General features: G+C 38.5%; 2 protein-coding genes across 4 annotated transcripts; one reads left to right on the forward strand and one right to left on the reverse strand.

Moving 5' to 3' along the window:
- Nucleotides 1–5,141: 5,141 nt before the first annotated feature.
- On the reverse strand, nt 5,142–12,464 carry syap1 (synapse associated protein 1). 2 transcript variants are annotated; one of them, XR_013627982.1, is made up of 10 exons: nt 12,171–12,464; nt 10,431–10,549; nt 10,279–10,345; nt 10,098–10,171; nt 9,877–10,016; nt 9,647–9,798; nt 9,506–9,555; nt 7,697–7,841; nt 7,407–7,615; nt 5,142–5,695 (listed from the first exon to the last, which is right to left on the reverse strand). XR_013627982.1 is itself a non-coding variant. In XM_078792829.1 (9 exons), the coding sequence occupies exons 1-9, from the start codon at nt 12,361–12,363 to the stop codon at nt 7,485–7,487; spliced, it is 1,071 nt and encodes a 356-aa protein (XP_078648955.1). In that variant the 5' UTR covers nt 12,364–12,464; the 3' UTR covers nt 7,144–7,484. The 2 variants fall into 2 exon arrangements, 1 of the variants encoding a protein (XP_078648955.1); XM_078792829.1 differs by lacking the exon at nt 5,142–5,695 and having other exon boundaries at nt 7,144–7,615.
- A 232-nt stretch (nt 12,465–12,696) lies between these two features.
- phospho2 (phosphatase, orphan 2) lies at nt 12,697–14,902 on the forward strand. Of its 2 annotated transcripts, none has more exons than XM_058077261.2 (4): nt 12,697–12,760; nt 13,303–13,380; nt 13,579–13,673; nt 13,936–14,902. In XM_058077261.2, exons 1-4 carry the CDS (start codon nt 12,711–12,713, stop codon nt 14,481–14,483), a joined length of 771 nt encoding a protein of 256 aa, XP_057933244.2. In that variant the 5' UTR covers nt 12,697–12,710; the 3' UTR covers nt 14,484–14,902. The 2 variants fall into 2 exon arrangements, with proteins under 2 accessions (XP_057933244.2, XP_057933245.2); XM_058077262.2 differs by lacking the exon at nt 12,697–12,760 and adding an exon at nt 12,767–12,931.
- Nucleotides 14,903–18,150: the final 3,248 nt, after the last annotated feature.

Below are 18,150 nucleotides of genomic sequence, written 5' to 3' on the forward strand. Positions count from 1 at the left end.
CCTAAAAAGGTGACAACCAACAGAACCAATGTTGTAATAGCAGAAATATGACTTTCTATGGGAAAAACTGTCTCGTTTTTGTTTTCGTCTGATGTTTAAGAAGGAATTAATGGTGACAACCAACAGAACCAATGTTGTAATAGCAGAACTATGACTTCCTATGGGAAAACCTGTCTCGGTTTTATTGTTTTGGTTTTCATCTGATGTTTAAGAGGGAATTAATGGCAACAACCAAGGTGCTGCAACACAGCTAAACAGAACCAATGTTGTAATAGGAAAACTATGATTTCCTATGAGAAAAACTGCCTGTTTTTTTTGTTGTTTTTCGTCTGATATTTTAGAAGAAATTAAGCTAAACAGAACCAATGTTGTAATAGGAAAACTATGATTTCCTATGAGAAAAACTGGCTGTTTTTTTTAGTTTTGGTTTTCGTCTAATGTTTAAGAAGGAATTAATGGTGACAACCAACAGAACCAATGTTGTAATGGCAGAACTATGACTTCCAAAGGGAAAACTGGCTCAGTTTTGTTTGTTTTGGTTTTCGTCTGGCGCTTAAGGAATTAATGGCGACAACCAAGGTACTGCAACACAGCAGCAACAGAACCAATGTTGTAATAGCAGAACTATGATTTCCTATGGGGAAAACTGGCTTGGTTTTGATTTGGTTTTCATCTGACGTTTAAGGAATTAATGGCGACAACCAAGGTACTGCAGCATAGCTAAACAGAACCAATGTTGTAATAGGAAAACTATGACTTCCTATGAGAAAAACTGGCATTTTTTTGTTTTGGTTTTTGTCTGACATTTTAGAAGGAATTAATGACGACAACCAAGGTGCTGCAACACAGCAGCAACAGAACCAATGTTGTAATAGCAGAACTATGACTTCCCTATGGGGAAAATTGGCTCAGTTTTGTTTGTTTTGGTTTTCATCTGGCACTTAAGGAATTAAAGGTGACAACCAACAGAACCAATGTTGTAATAGCAAAACTATGACTTCCTATGGGAAAAACTGGCTCGTTTTTTTGTTTGGGTTCTTGTCTGATGTTTTAGAAGGAATTAATGGCGACAACCAAGGTGCTACAACACAGCAGCAACAGAACCAATGTTGTAATAGGAAAACTATGATTTCCTATGAGAAAAACTGGCTGTTTTTTTGTTTTGGTTTTCGTCTGACATTTTAGAAGGAATTAATGGCAACAACGAAGGTACTGCAACACAGCAGCAACAGAACCAATGTTGTAATAGCAGAAATATGATTTCCTATGGGGAAAACTGTCTCGGTTTTGTTTGTTGGGGTTTTGTCTGACGTCTGAAGGAATTAATGACGACAACCAACAGAACCAATGTTGTAATAGTAATAATAATAATAAATAAGACCCTATTAGCAAGTGGCGTAGAGGTGTCTGGGTGCAGGGTGAAGGTGAAACCCGAGTAGGTGTTTTTAACGTGTGCAGTGATTGTGATGAGGGCCTGGCTGGTCCAAGTCCCAGCTCAGTGCTCCGCTGCACCTCCGCTGCACCTCGCCTCGTTGATGGCTCATCTATTAACGTCTGCCGCGCTCGTAGATGATAAGATTAAGTGGACCGCAAAGTCTGGCTCCGACTCCTTTTGCTTTCTCTTTCTCCTCCTCGTCTCGTTTCTCACGCCCTCCGTCCTGTCGGTTGTTTTTCCCCTGTGTGTGCGCGTGATAACAAATGCCAGCTTTATCACCGCTGGGATGGCGGGCCCTTCATGGGCAAACAAGCCCCCCCCCACGCCTCTCCCCCCACGCCTGCAGATGAGGCGACAAGAAGCCAGGTGTTCTTCAATGGAGCAACCTGATATTAAAAATACGTTTCCACAATTAAAAGGCCTGCATGGAAAGAGCTCCGAGCGCAGTGATGTCATGTGACACTGTCTTTTTTGTGTTTGCTAGCAAACACTTCCTAATGAAAACCCACAGTAGCGCCTAAAGTGTTGAAAAAAAGAGGAAACGACAAAAAACCCAAATCATTTTTCATGATGAGAAACATGCAAAGGATGCAGCTTTCATCCGATTCCCAGGCTATGAAAGTGAGAGCATCGCTCTTTTTTTCCGGAAGGTTTTTTTTTTTTTTACAGCGCATTGATCCGACTTTGGTGGAGTCAGCAGCTCTCTTCCATCGCTTGGAATTTCAGCATAATTCCACCAAAGGGTGCGCTTTAATTATCTGGGTTTGGAATTTTTTTTAGATGTTTTCATGCAGATTTCATAACTTTGTCTCTTAAAAAAAAATACAGACTGAAATATAAGCCAAATGTGTTAAATATGTCTTAAATATGTCTAAATATGTCATACATTTTGGTGGGAATTATCTTCTACACTCCATTTTGGAAAAAAAGTATCAAATAAAGTACATTAAAAGTCCAAATTATAAGATTTAAAAGTCAAAATACAAAACTAAAAGATAAAAAGTCTAAAATAGCAGATATAAAAGTTAAAATTGCAAGACAAAAAGCCAAAAATTATGAAAACAAAATGTCAAAATTCCAAAATAAAAAATGAAAATTATGAGATACTAATAATTATGACATAAAAAGTCTACATTATGAGACCAAAAGTATAAATGACAAAATAAGGAATCAAAATTATGATATATAAGTTACAATTGAGTAAAAAAAAATGTCAAAATTCTGAAAAAAATGTCAAAATTCAAAAATAAAAAGTGAAAATTATGAGATACTAATAACTATGAGATAAAGTCTACATTATGAAACCAAAAGTATAAATGACAAGATAAGGAATCAAAATTATGAAATAAAAAAGTTACAATTGAGAGTAAAAAAAAAGTCAAAAATTCAGAAAAAAATGTCAAAATTACAAAAAGAAAAATAAGATAATTATGAAATAAAAACTCTAAATTACAAGATTAGGAAGTCAAAATGATGAAAATTTAAGTTGCGAGACAGAAAATCCAAATTATGAGAAGAAAATGTCAAAATCACAAAATAAAAAGTGAAAATTATGAGATACTAATAACTATGAGATAAAAAGTCTACATTATGAGACCAAAAGTATAAATGACAAGATAAGGAATCAAAATTATGAAATATAAAAGTTACAATTGAGAGTAAAAAAAAAAAGTCAAAAATTCTGAAAAAAATGTCAAAATTACAAAAAGAAAAATAAGATAATTATGAAATAAAAACTAAAAATTACGAGATTAGGAAGTCAAAATGATGAATTTTGAAGCAGAAAATCCAAATTATGAAGAAAATGTCAAAATCACGAAATAAAAAGTGGAACTGATGAGTCATAATTCCAGATGGAAAGTGTGCTTTTATGAATATATCATATCTCGGTCAGACATATTTGCATGTTGTCTTCTCTATTTTCTCCATCACACCCTTTCTGCCCCCCCCCCTGTCATTCTTGGTGGTTTCCCAAGGGCGTAGTATTGCTATTTAACCCCAATAATGACTACTATATATATCTATATACATATAAATATCTATATTTCCAGACATATAAACACAGCATACTGTGTACATATTTGTGTGATGTCTCATGTCTGGAACACACACACACACACACACACACACACACACACACACGTGCATGCATGCATTATTAAAAGGTGCTTAAGCAGTAAAAGGTCCACATGGGGCAGGTGGCTTTGTTGCCATGGTTACGGCCAAGAGCAGCTGGGGGGTTGTTGAGCCGCGGTGATAAACGGACAAAAGACACAACAGGAAGAAGAATTGATCCTTGGGAGTCGCCTCCTAACAACACAACTGTCAATCAAGAGGGAGGCAAGGGCCCGCCCACGTCAGCATTCATTGCCTCTGTGATTTTGATCTTCACCTTTTTTATCTGTTCTCATCCATCCATCCATTCATCATCTATTCATCCATCCATCCATTCATCTATTCATCCATCCATTCATCATCATCTATCCATCCATCCATCCATTCATCTATTCATCCATCCATCCATCCATCCATCTATTCATCCATCCATTCATCCATTCATCATTCATCCATCCATCCATCCATCCAACGCAGCCGTCTTCTACATTCTATTCATTCTTAAAAGATATTATCGGAATAAAATCATGATATGGGAATAAAGTCATGACAATATGGGAATAAAGTCATGACGATATGGGAATAACATCATATGATGGGAATAAAGTCATGACAATATGGGAATAAAGTCATAATGATATGGAATAGCATCATATGATGGGAATAAAGTAATGACAATATGGGAATAAAGTCATGATGATATGGGAATAACATTATATGATGGGAATAAAGTCATGATATATGGGAATAACATCATATGATGGGAATAAAGTCATGACGATATGGGAATAACATCTTATGTGAATAAAGTCATAATGATATGGAATAAATTCATGACGATATGGGAATAACATATGATGGGAATAAAGTCATAATGAAATCAAGTCATGATGAAATGGAATAACGTCATGACGATCTGGGAATAAAGTCACGGCGATCTGGGAATAAAGTCACGACGATATGGGAATAAAGTCACGACAATCTGGGAATAAAGTCACGACGATCTGGGAATAAAGTCACAACAATATGGGAATAAAGTAATGGCGATCTGGGAATAAAGTCACAACAATATGGGAATAAAGTGACAACAATATAGGAATAATGTCATGACGACATGGGAATAAAGTCATGACGATCTGGGAATAAAGTCATGACGATCTGGGAATAAAGTCATGACGATCTGGGAATAACATATGATGGGAATAAAGTCATGACGATCTGGGAATAAAGTAATGACGATCTGGGAATAAAGTCATGACGATATGGGAATAAAGTTATGACAATCTGGGAATAAAGTCATGACGATCTGGGAATAAAGTCATCAACCCTTAAGTTATGTTTGCCGTCTTTCTGTGTTGATACCCAGCATCCATATTCCACTTTGGACAACAGATAGATGACAAAGATCTGCTGGGAGGCGGCTTTGGGTGTGTGTGTGTGTGTGTGTGTGTGTGTGTGTGTGTGTGTGTGTGTGTGAGGACTTATTTGTACTTGCAGGAACACGTCTACGCGTCTGCCCGCAGTTATGCCGCTACGTGATTACAGACTTTCCACAAAGCAAAACATCCAACCCGTTCCTTCCGTCTCGGCCCTGATGGGCCTTCTTTCTCCTGCCGCACCACCGCTACGCCGCTTCGGCTGCAGCCAAAACATCCACTTCATCCAGCATGACATTGAATGCATCATACCAACACCGATAACACGCCTGCACCTCATCATGTCATAGATGATAGATGTAAATTATTAAAGGACAAAATGACTTTTTTTGGAATAATGTATTCTTTTTATTTACATAATTCACCTAACTTGAGACTGACTGTACAAGCCAGCAAAAAGCATCAGCGGAAAGAAAGAAAGTTCATTGTGGTTCCTAGGTTAGTTTTTGGGGGAGTGTGGCGCCACCTAGCGTCAAATGCCCGCCATTGCTAAGAAAGTCATTGAAGAGAAAGCCAGGATTTTTGTAATAAGGTAGATCAATCCGTCCATTGGTGGGTTTGTTTTATGCGCCTTGAAGGGCCAGCAGGGCGCTACAGAGAACGTTTCATATAATACTCCAAAAGCTGACGGGTGAGGGGGCAGGGGGGCTGATTCTGCTGACTATTCCGCAGGATATTGGGAGAATCCGACAATGAAGGAGGTCTCTAGCTGCCCAGAAAACAAAAATATTAATTTTAAAAACAGCGGTGATAGCTAGTGATAATAGTAAATCTTTTTTTTATGCTAGGAAGTGGTTTGATGGCGCTACCTGCAGGGTAAAAAAAAAAGGTCTTTAGCTCCCCAGAAAACAAAAATATTATTTTAAAAACACCGGTGATAGCTAGTGATAATAGTAAATCTTTTTTTTAATGCTAGGAAGTGGTTTGATGGCGCTACCTGCAGAGTAAAAAAAAAAGGTCTTTAGCTCCCCAGAAAACAAAAATATTATTTTAAAAACACCGGTGATAGCTAGTGATAATAGTAAATCTTTTTTTTATGCTAGGAAGTAGTTTGATGGCGCTATCTGCAGGGTAAAAAAAAAGGTCTTTAGCTCCCCAGAAAACAAAAATATTAATTTTAAAAACACCGGTGATAGCTAGTGATAATAGTAAATCTTTTTTTTATGCTAGGAAGTAGTTTGATGGCGCTATCTGCAGGGTAAAAAAAGGTCTTTAGCTCCCCAGAAAAAAAATATTATTCTAAAAACACCGGTGATAGCTAGTGATAATAGTAAATCTTTTTTTATGCTAGGAAGTGGTTTGATGGCGCTACCTGCAGAGTAAAAAAAAAAGGTCTTTAGCTCCCCAGAAAACAAAAATATTATTTTAAAAACACCTGTGATAGCTCGTGATAATAGTAAATCTTTTTTTTATGCTAGGAAGTGGTTTGATGGCGCTACCTGCAGGGTAAAAAAAAAGGTCTTTAGCTCCCCAGAAAACAAAAATATTATTTTTGAAAACACCGGTGATAGCTAGTGATAATAGTAAATCTTTTTTTTAATGCTAGGAAGTGGTTTGATGGCGCTACCTGCAGGGTAAAAAAAAAGGTCTTTAGCTCCCCAGAAAACAAAAATATTATTTTAAAAACACCGGTGATAGCTAGTGATAATAGTAAATCTTTTTTTTATGCTAGGAAGTGGTTTGATGGCGCTACCTGCAGGGTAAAAAAAAGGTCTTTAGCTCCCCAGAAAACAAAAATATTATTTTAAAAACACCGGTGATAGCTAGTGATAATAGTAAATCTTTTTTTTAATGCTAGGAAGTGGTTTGATGGCGCTACCTGCAGGGTAAAAAAAAAGGTCTTTAGCGCCCCAGAAAAACAAAATATTATTTTAAAAACACCGGTGATAGCTAGTGATAATAGTAAATCTTTTTTTATGCTAGGAAGTGGTTTGATGGCGCTACCTGCAGGGTAAAAAAAAAGGTCTTTAGCTCCCCAGAAAACAAAAATATTATTTTTGAAAACACCGGTGATAGCTAGTGATAATAGTAAATCTTTTTTTTAATGCTAGGAAGTGGTTTGATGGCGCTACCTGCAGGGTAAAAAAAAAGGTCTTTAGCTCCCCAGAAAACAAAAATATTATTTTTGAAAACACCGGTGATAGCTAGTGATAATAGTAAATCTTTTCTTTTTATGCTAGGAAGTGGTTTGATGGCGCTACCTGCAGGGTAAAAAAAAACAAAAAAAATGTGGAAGCTAAAAGTCCAGCAGAGGGCGCCATCTTGCAAGTCAATCAACATTTTCCAGCAGGAAGATGCCTTGACAAGACGTGATGTGTTACTGAGAGTATCAAAAATAGCAGTTTCTCCATTTGGGGAGGGGGGCGAGGCAGGGGGGGGGGTTGTATCCCCCACAATTAGCGGTGACCTACTGTACTCACTTGCTACGATGTCATCGGTAAAGTTGTGGCGAAGACGAGTTTTTAAGGAAATGTCCGTCTCCATCGATGCGTCTCCATCTAGCCGTCGTCAGCCTGCAGCATCTTCTCGATCTCCTGATCCCACTGGTCGTCTTTGTTGTCCGACTCGGCCACCACCTCATACTCCTGCAGCTCCTGCTGCAGCTCCTTCTCCCAGTCCGACTGCTCCTCTGGAGGAAGAAGAAGGAGAAAAAAAGGTGAGGACCTCCGGTGCTTAAACGAGCCTGCCAGAGAAGCGGACTGATGCCGACCGTCGACCGTGGCGTCTTTATCCAACACCAGCTGCTCCATCTCCTTCCTCAGGTCCTCCTGGTCGATGGCCGCCGAGTCGAATGCGTCGCTCACAAACTCAGAGACGCCGGGACTCGTGGAGATCTCGTCTTCTTCATGAGGAGGCTGAGGGGCGTTCAGGGACAGCAGATTTTATTGTCATACCCAACAAGGCCATTAGATTGGTAGCAACAGTGGATGCTAAATCATGCTCCTCAAAAAAAAAACACAAATTTCCACTGCCTTCCCAATTATTATACAAAAGGGATTTTTATTATGTGTTAAATATTCACTTTTTATTTTTATTTTTTTTAAAAAAGGATAAATGACAGGAAATATTTTCTATATTTGGGTGGAATAAAAATGAAATATGAACAAAAATGTAAATCATGTTTAAAAAAATCTCTTTTAACACTACTGGAACATTTGAATCCCCACTTTTACCATGTTAATATGAACCAGGAGGTGTTGTGTTCAAAGACACCACGTAATTTCAAAAAAAAAATTTTTTTTTAAAGGATAAATGACAGGAAATATTTTCTATATTTGGGTGGAATAAAAATGAAATATGAACAAAAATGTAAATCATGTTTAAAAAAATTCTCTTTTAACACTACTGGAACATTTGAATCCACACTTTTACCATGTTAATATGAACCAGGAGGCGTTGTGTTCAAAGACACCATGTAATTTCAAAAAAAAAAAATTTTTTTTAAAGGATAAATGACAGGAAATATTTTCTATATTTGGGTGGAATAAAAATGAAATATGAACAAAAATGTAAATCATGTTTAAATAATTCTCTTTTAACACTACTGGAACATTTAAATCCCACTTTTACCATGTTAATATGAACCAGGAGGCGTTGTGTTCAAAGACACCACGGAATAAAAAAAAATAAAATTTTTAAAGGATAAATGACAGGAAATATTTTCTATATTTGGGTGGAATAAAAATGAAATATGAACAAAAATGTAAATCATGTTTAAATAATTCTCTTTTAACACTACTGGAACATTTGAATCCCCACTTTTACCATGTTAATATGAACCAGGAGGCGTTGTGTTCAAAGACACCACGTAATTTCAAAAAAAAAATTTTTTCAAAAGGATAAATGACAGGAAATATTTTCTATATTTGGGTGGAATAAAAATGAAATATGAACAAAAATGTAAATCATGTTTAAAAACTTCTCTTTTAACACTACTGGAACATTTAAATCCCACTTTTACCATGTTAATATGAACCAGGAGGCGTTGTGTTCAAAGACACCACGTAATTTAAAAAAAAAAAAAAAATTTTTAAAGGATAAATGACAGGAAATACTTTCTATATTTGGGTGGAATAAAAATGAAATATGAACAAAAATGTAAATCATGTTTAAATAATTCTCTTTTAACACAACTGGAACATTTGAATCCCCACTTTCACCATGTTAATATGAACCAGGAGGCGGTGTGTTCAAAGACACCACGGATTTTTTTTTTTTTAAGTTGAGCTCACCGTTTGGAGAGTACACGTAGTGTCTGGGATTTCCCAGGTTTACTTCAAAGCAACAAATTGTACGTCTTTCTGTTTGTGTGTCCCCACAAGCACATGCAAGGACATGAATGTAATGCTCGGAGCGCCCCTGAACGCACCTTGCTGTGGTTTAGTGACAATGAGGAAGTGCTGGATTAGAGAGATACATCTATGGTGTTGGCATGACAGAGGGGTGCTAATTATGAATTTTGAGTTAATTAATTAAAAAAATACTAAAGTAATACTAAGTGTGTGTGTGTGTGTGTTACCTTCTGCATGTCGTTGATGGAAACAGGCGGCGTTTTCGGCCTGACGTTGTCTATCAGGACATCAAAAAAAAAGGGGGGGGGGGGGTGTGACGTTGCACGCACGCAAAAATACCGTACTTAACAAAAACGGCGCCATCCTACCCGTTAAGACCACGCCCTCGGGAGACACGCCCGCCCCTCGTTCCTCGCCGTCCTTTTGTTGCTGTTGTGCCGCCAGCGCCGTCAGCTGCGCCGACTGCTTGACCAGCGACACGCGGTAGAAGTAGTTCCTCCAGAACACTTCCTCCTTCACGCTGTTAAAAAGACAACTGCGGTGACATACACGCACTCTCGAGGGGCGGGGTCACAAAAAAAAAACACGGTCCACTGACTGCTTGGGCACCAGGTCAAAGCGCATGCGGTTGAGGAGTTGGTCTTCCTCCAGCATGACGGCAGCCAGCGGGTACATTTGCTCCATGTCGAAGTGGAACTGGACGCCGGCCGGGGGGTCTCGCAGGAAGTTCCGCTTGTCCTAAAACGGAATATAACATATTCCTTTTAAGGCGCACAATGCTAGGTATGCTACGCTGTGGTTTCTTTTCATTCGACTTACAGCCGACAGAGCCAGGATCTGCTGCTGGATGGTCTCCTCTTCGTTGTAGCCCACCCAGGGGGGAACGGCCGCTTCTGGATTAAAAAAAAAACAAAAACAAAAAACAAAAAAAACAAAAAAACAAAAAAAAAACACAAATAAAGCAGTGGTTTCTTCTGGAATGTTTCCTGTGAGTCCATACCTGATCTTTTGGACTTCTTTTCCTGAACAAACTTCTCCTGCTCCTTTTGGAAGTCTCCCAAGAAGGTCTTGCAATCCAAGCGGAAAAACACAAAATCACACAGAATGAAAAACCGCCATCATTTTCTCCAGGAGTCCGTGAAGGCAACGCACCTTGTCAATGATGCCGTCGATTTTTCCTTCTTCCACGCTCTTCTTGATCGTTTGAGACGTCTCCACCACCGAGTCCGAGATCTTCTTTGTCATACTGGACGCAAAACTGAAAATGTATTCTGGAATGGAAAAGAGACTCATCAAAAAAACATTGCAACTGCGGCTGTAGGCATCCTCCAGATTTAGCTTATTTTATCACAAGTAGGGGGCGCTGTGCCGAAATCGAAAATCGGCCAATCCATTTTTTTTTAAAAATCGATGTTAGAACATTGTCTTCAGAAACCTTGGAGACGTAAATTGCCAGTAGCGACCAAGCTAACGACGTTTGGTGAGCCAACTGTCCTACCTACTGTAAAGCATGATGGCGCTAGTGCGCATGAGTGCTGCTGACAACATGGAGCTTCTGGGTCAAAAGCAATCCCACTAAAAAAAAACCATAAATTTCCACTGCCTTCCCAATTATTATACAAAAGGGATTTTTATTATGTGTTAAATATTCCCTTTTTATTATTATTATTTTTTTAATGATAAATATTTTTATGATAAAATATTTTCTATATTTGGGTGGAATAAAAGTGAAATATGAACAAAAATGTAAATCATGTTAAAAAAAGTTATTTTATTAATATGAAACAGGAGGCGTTGTGTTCAAAGACACCACAGAATTAAAAAAAAAATTTTTTTTAAAGGATGAATGACAGGAAATATTTTCTATATTTGGGTGGAATAAAAATTAAATATGAACAAAAATGTAAATCATGTTAAAAAAATTCTCTTTTAACACTACTGGAACATTTGAATCCCCACTTTTACCATGTTAATATGAACCTGGAGGCGTTGTGTTCAAAGACACCACAGAATTATTATTATTTTTTTTTTTAAAGGATAAATGACAGGAAATATTTTCTATATTTGGGTGGAATAAAAGTGAAATATGAACAAAAATGTAAATCATGTTTTAAAAAATTCTCTTTTAACACTACTGGAACATTTGAATCCACACTTTTACCATGTTAATATGAACCAAGAGGCGTTGTGTTCAAAGACACCACGGAATAAATTTTTTTTTTTTTTAAAAAGGATAAATGACAGGAAATATTTTCTATATTTGGGTGGAATAAAAGTGAAATATGAACAAAAATGTAAATCATGTTTTAAAAAATTCTCTTTTAACACTACTGGAACATTTGAATCCACACTTTTACCATGTTAATATGAACCAAGAGGCGTTGTGTTCAAAGACACCACGGAATTAAAAAAAAAAAATTTAAAAGGATAAATTACAGGAAATATTTTCTATATTTGTGTGGAATAAAAGTGAAATATGAACAAAAATGTAAATCATATTTTAAAAAATTCTCTTTAAACACTACTGGAACATTTGAATCCCCACTTTTTTCCAGATTTAGCTTATTTTATCGACTATCCGGGTGCTGTAGTGATATTTAATATGAACTCATTAGCACTGCTCATGCTGACTCAGCAGTTTTCCGATAACAACATTCATCAACAAATACACGACAATATTAAAGCTATGTTTTTCCTATGCTTTTATTTTATATTACAGATTTCAATCGCTATGACGCGGATGACGTCATTCACGAAACAAACAAATGCTCGAGTTCCTGTGCTAAACAAGTTCTTGAAAGCCACAGCACAAAACAAAAAAAAAAGTTGAGATTTAAAAGTTTGGAATCGGCGATTTAAATGAATTGGGATGAGATAATCGGCACTGCTTACCGCCAAGTCCCTGGTTGCTTTCCTCAGTTTGGTTGCTTTCATGATTTTCTTCACCATCTTGGATAGCTGCTGACTGCGGTTTGTTTACCTCATTTTGGGCTTCAACTACCTTTTCTTCCCGCTGTTCCGAGCTCAGCTTCTCGGCGGGCGTCGGGTTCTCTAAACCCAACCATGACCCTAAACCTCGTAGCATTTTAAAGACTGACTAAAAAAAAACAAATAAACAACGATTTGAGTGGGCGACGCTAGCTAGAGTGGCAGATTACGTTGTATGCTACCAGGAAGTAGTTTCTTCTTCGCTTATTTAAATTAGTGTGTACTGACACCTAGCGGCTATACAACGACATGACAGCTGAAGTCTGCGAGTTTAAAAGGTTTCCAGAAGTGAGCAGAGGGAAGAATACGTCAGAATTAAAACGGAATTAATTAAACATTTGTTACTTTGACACAAGTAATTCGCACAAATTGTTAAAAAAGCTCAGTGAGTGACGTGCATTGAGGTAATCTTGCCACAGGGTGGCACTAACGAGCGAACACTCAATGAGACGAGTCAACGACGAGAAGAAGACGTCATACCGGAAGTGTCAGAGGTCAATTTGTTTTCGTCTCGTAGACGTTTGAGGGTTCGCTCTGATGACACGGTGGCTATTCTCCAAAACATGATCCGAATGTCCGAATTATAGAAAGGGAAGCTGGATATTTTCATTTAACAATTGCGTGTACACCAAACAGAAATTTAAAGCAATTGCTGAATTTTAAATGTAAGTCTCGACTAATCTCAGTTACCTATTGCAACATGGAATGCACGAATACACAAATTTTAAGGGTTAATTTATACTTGTGACTTTCAGAATAGCTGTCAACGTTTATATGAGAAAATACGGGAAAAGGTCTGAAAAAATAGGGGTAATTCTGAATGGATGGCGGCGCAACCGTGCCCATTTCCTGGTGTGCTTTTATTTTGAAGGCCGGACTTTACCGTCACCAGGATGTGAAACGGAAGTTAAACGTTAAGTTAAAATGCGACAAATATAACGGGAAAGAAAGGGGAAAACGGGGGTGGGGGGTCATTGGAAGGTTTTTATTTTTTTTCCCATTGATAATTTATTTATTGTAATTGCTGTTATTGCAGGGGAACAATGAAGACTTTAATGGTGTTTGATTTCGACCACACGGTGGTTGATGACAACAGTGACACATGGGTGATCAGGTAAAATATTGATTATTTAAAAGCATACTGTATATACTGCATATGTACACTAATTTTATTGGTCAAGAGCTGTATCTAAATTTTTGCCTTTAAAAAGATAATACCTAGTTTGTATATGATTTTGGGGTTATTTTGGGGTATTATTTTGTACATGGAAATTTTCACCATGTTTTTTTATCATTATTATTTTTTTTTTAGATGCCTTCCGGATCAGACTTTGCCTGATACGGTAAAGAATTCTTACAGGAAAGGCCACTGGACTGAATTCATGGGAAGAGTCATGAACTACATAGGTACATATAATAATAAACTTATTTAGAAATTGAATATTTTCACAGTTAAACCTGTTTAGGACCTTCTAAATACACCTTTTAACATTGTTAGAGTCCTCTAGACATGAAATAACACCCCTATAGTCAAGCCACCTTTATTATTTTGTATCAAAATAAGACATAATGTCCGTGCGGTGGCTATTGTCTCATCAATGTAATATTACTTAATTAAAAACATGGCCGCCAAGGTAAATCGGCCTAAGCTGACCTTGTGTCCGTCCAGGAGACCAGGAAGTGGGTCCTGACAGGATCCGCAGCGTGATGGAGAGCATTCCCTTCACGGCAGGAATGACTGACTTGCTGACGTTCATATCGGAGAACAAAAACGCCGTCGACTGCATCGTCATCTCCGATGCCAACACGCTTTTCATCGACTGGATCCTCGGCGCCGCGGGCCTCCTGGCGGCCGTGGACCACGTGTTCACCAACCCGGCCAGCTTCAACGAGCGGGGCCGCATGGAGGTGCGGCGCCACCACGACCACGACTGCCGCCATTGCCCCGTCAACCTGTGCAAGCGGCGGGTCCTGGAGGTCTACCTGGCCGAGCGCTCCGAGTACCGGCGCGTCTTCTACGTGGGGGACGGCGGCAACGACTTCTGCCCGGCTTCCTGTCTGAGGGGGCGTGACGCCGTCATGCCGAGGAAGGGCTACGCCCTGGAGAAGCTTCTGGCCGGGTTGGACGGGAGAGAAGACAAGGTGAGGGCTCAAGTCATTTCCTGGAGCAGCGGTACGGAAATCCTGGAGGAGCTGAAAGCCACTTTGAGGTCCTGATCCGCCCTCGCTCGCTTTTGGACTCCGGCTGTGGACGGTATTGATGTTAAAAATGTCTGCCAGATCAGGATCAATTCAGGAAGTATTTTGGACATTTTTTATCCTCCATGTTTTAACTCATGTTTACAAAATGAATGTCGGGAGACACCCGGGAATGAAGACCTTCGTAGAGCACAAACACGGTGAGGAGCGAGAGTGGGATCTGTTGACCTGAAGATCAGAGCTAAGCCAGTCAACTAACAAAATAAAATTATTCCGACTCATTAAATGTTTTGTTTTTTATCGAAATATTTGCATGTTAGCATGCAATTGTATAAATAAAAAATAAATAAATAAATAAAAATATATAATGCTTACTTGGCACTGAACAGGAAGTGCTTTTCTGCAGGCTTTATAGGAAAACTCCACTTTTCTTGAAATGTTGGCCAAAATAAAATTATTCCGGCTCATTAAATGTTTTGTTTTTTATCAAAATATTTGCATGTTAGCATGCAATTGTATCAATAAAAATTAAAAAAATATATATATATAATGCTTACTTGGCACTGAACAGGAAGTCCTTTTCTGCAGGCTTTATAGGAAAACTCCATTTTTCTTGAAATGTTGCCCAAAATAAAATTATTCCGGCTCATTAAATGTTTTGTTTTTTATCAAAATATTTGCATGTTAGCATGCAATAGTATCAATAAAAAAAAAAAATAATTAAAAAATATATATAATGCTTACTTGGCACTGAACAGGAAGTCCTTTCCTGCAGGCTTTATAGGAAAACTCCACTTTTCTTGAAATGTTGGCCAAAATAAAATTATTCCGGCTCATTAAATGTTTTTTTTATCAAAATATTTGCATGTTAGCATGCAATTGTATCAATAAAATTTTTAAAAAAAAATATATGTAATGCTTACTTGGCACTGAACAGGAAGTCCTTTTCTGCAGGCTTTATAGGAAAACTCAATTTTTCTTGAAATGTTGCCCAAAATAAAATTATTCCGGCTCATTAAATGTTTTGTTTTTTATCAAAATATTTGCATGTTAGCATGCAATAGTATCAATAAAAAAAAATAATAATTAAAAAATATATATAATGCTTACTTGGCACTGAACAGGAAGTCCTTTTCTGCAGGCTTTATAGGAAAAGTCCACTTTTCTTGAAATGTTGCCCAAAATTAAATTATTCCGGCTCATTAAATGTTTTGTTTTTTTATCAAAATATTTTGCATATTAGCATGCAATTGTATCAATAACATTTTTTAAAAAAATATATATATAATGCTTACTTGGCACTGAACAGGAAGTCCTTTTCTGCAGGCTTTATAGGAAAACTCAATTTTTCTTGAAATGTTGCCCAAAATAAAATTATTCCGGCTCATTAAATGTTTTGTTTTTTATTGAAATATTTGCATGTTAGCATGCAATAGTATCAATTAAAAAAATAATAATTAAAAAATATATATAATGCTTACTTGGCACTGAACAGGAAGTCCTTTTCTGCAGGCTTTATAGGAAAAGTCCACTTTTCTTGAAATGTTGCCCAAAATAAAATTATTCCGGCTCATTAAATGTTTTGTTTTTTATCAAAATATTTGCATGTTAGCTTGCAATTGTATCAATAAAAAAATATATATATATATATATAATGCTTACTTGGCACTGAACAGGAAGTCCATTTCTGCAGGCTTTATAGGAAAACTCCACTTTTCTTGAAATGTTGCCCATCGTCCACAATCCTTATGTGAGACATGAACACACGTCTTTCTCTTTTGTGTCCGTTCTAAAGATATAAAAACAGATAAAAAAGGCACCTAAGAATGTACGTAATGGGACACACTTATTCCGCTTACAGACCAGCTACGAGTACGACCCGCATATGCGTTGTGTTTTCGTGCTGGTCTGGTGGACCTCCAGACCAGCACCAAAACACAACATATACTGGTCTGTACTGGTTTTTCCAGCAGGGGTATGTTGTACACCCTTTCTATGTTGCTATGTAACATCAATGCACTGAAGTTCCCAAAATGTACTTGCTACTACATGCTACTACATGCTACTACATGCTACTACAGCATGGATACAAAACCACAAAACCTGCTTGGTAGCTTTTTGGAAGTTTTTTAATACTGATTTTATTTTTTACAAAATGTGAGGGGCCACCAAAAGATGAGTTGTGGACAGTAAACGCCCCCCCCCCCCCCGTCCCACCCAAATGTAGCATAGCATGCTACGTACCAGCAACAATGCAAGTGTTAGCGCTAGTGAAGTGTGCTGCCCATAATTTGTTGTTTAGATGTTAATTGCAGTATTTGAGTGGGAATAACTACCAAGATGGCGGATGCAACTCCCAACGCCCCCTCATTTTATCTCGTTGCGTGCCAATTGATTTTCGAATCCTCTACCGAGCGCCGTCATGGCGTCTGCTTGGCTTTTTTTTGTACACTATGTCCCCGTCCCGTCCTGTCCCCGGCCTCGGTTGGTCCCCATGTTAGCCGCCTAAGTCAGTGTGTCGGTGGTACATGCCATGCAGGGCCTATCTGGCTCCTCCTACTTACCTTAGCTAGCCATCCTTGAAGGTCTGTTTCCTGGTGACGCTCCTCGGTTTCCCGTCGTTTCGCTTTGGGTGCTGGACTTAGGACTTGGATCCGTCCATGGAGACAAAGGAGCTTTCTTGTCTTGATGCCAGTGGTTTGGATCTCTTCCAGTGGGTACTAAGTAGGGCAAGGGTGCTCATGGCCTGGATCTGATTCTTCAGGATCTGTTTTGGCTGTGAGACCCGGAAAAGTGGACCGCACCGTTTTCCACACACATAGATAACAAAACCTTGGCACGTTCTTTTAGAATATGCGAGATATGAACACATCACTCACTTGTCTGTGCTTTATAAAGATATAAAAAGAGCTAAAAAAAAAAAAAGAGGCAGCGTAATGGGACACACTTTTCATTCATTCATTCATTTTCTACAGCTTATCCTCACAAGGGTCACGGGGGTGCTGGAGCCTATCCCAGCTGTCTTCGGGCGAGAGGCGGGGTACACCCTGGACTGGTGGCCAGCCAATCACAGGGCACATATAGACAAACAACCATTCACACTCACATTCATACCTATGGACAATTTAGAGTCGCCATGGGACACACCTATTCTGCATAATATATAAAATGCCTAAAATAAACCCCCCCCCCAAGTAGGTTTTATGGTTTTTATCGCCTGGAGTTACTCGCTAACCACGGTGGTGTAGCGAGGTGTCACTACGCCAGTAACGTAATTCTTGGGCGTAACAACGTTAACTCATTCCATTACAAATTGGTGCGTCCCATGTGGTCCAGGTCTTGGATGCCTCCGGCACAGAAAAGAGAGCGATTGTTTAAATCTCGGGCGGCACGGCGGTCGAGTGGTTAGCGCGCAGACCTCACAGCTAGGAGACCAGGGTTCAATCCCACCCTCGGCCATCTCTGTGTGGAGTTTGCATGCGTGGGTTTTCTCCAGGTACTCCGGTTTCCTCCCACATTCCAAAAACATGCTAGGTTAATTAGCGACTCCAAATTGTCCATAGGTATGAATGTGAGTGTGAATGGTTGTTTGTCTATATGTGCCCTGTGATTGGCTGGCCACCAGTCCAGGGTGTACCCCGCCTCTCTCGCACGAAGACAGCTGGGATAGACTCCAGCACCCCTC

The sequence above is a fragment of the Doryrhamphus excisus genome, linkage group LG1 (assembly GCF_037039965.1).
Source record: "Doryrhamphus excisus strain RoL-2023G ecotype Guam linkage group LG1, RoL_Dexc_Guam_v1.1, whole genome shotgun sequence".
Classification (NCBI taxonomy): Eukaryota; Metazoa; Chordata; class Actinopteri; order Syngnathiformes; family Syngnathidae; genus Doryrhamphus; species Doryrhamphus excisus.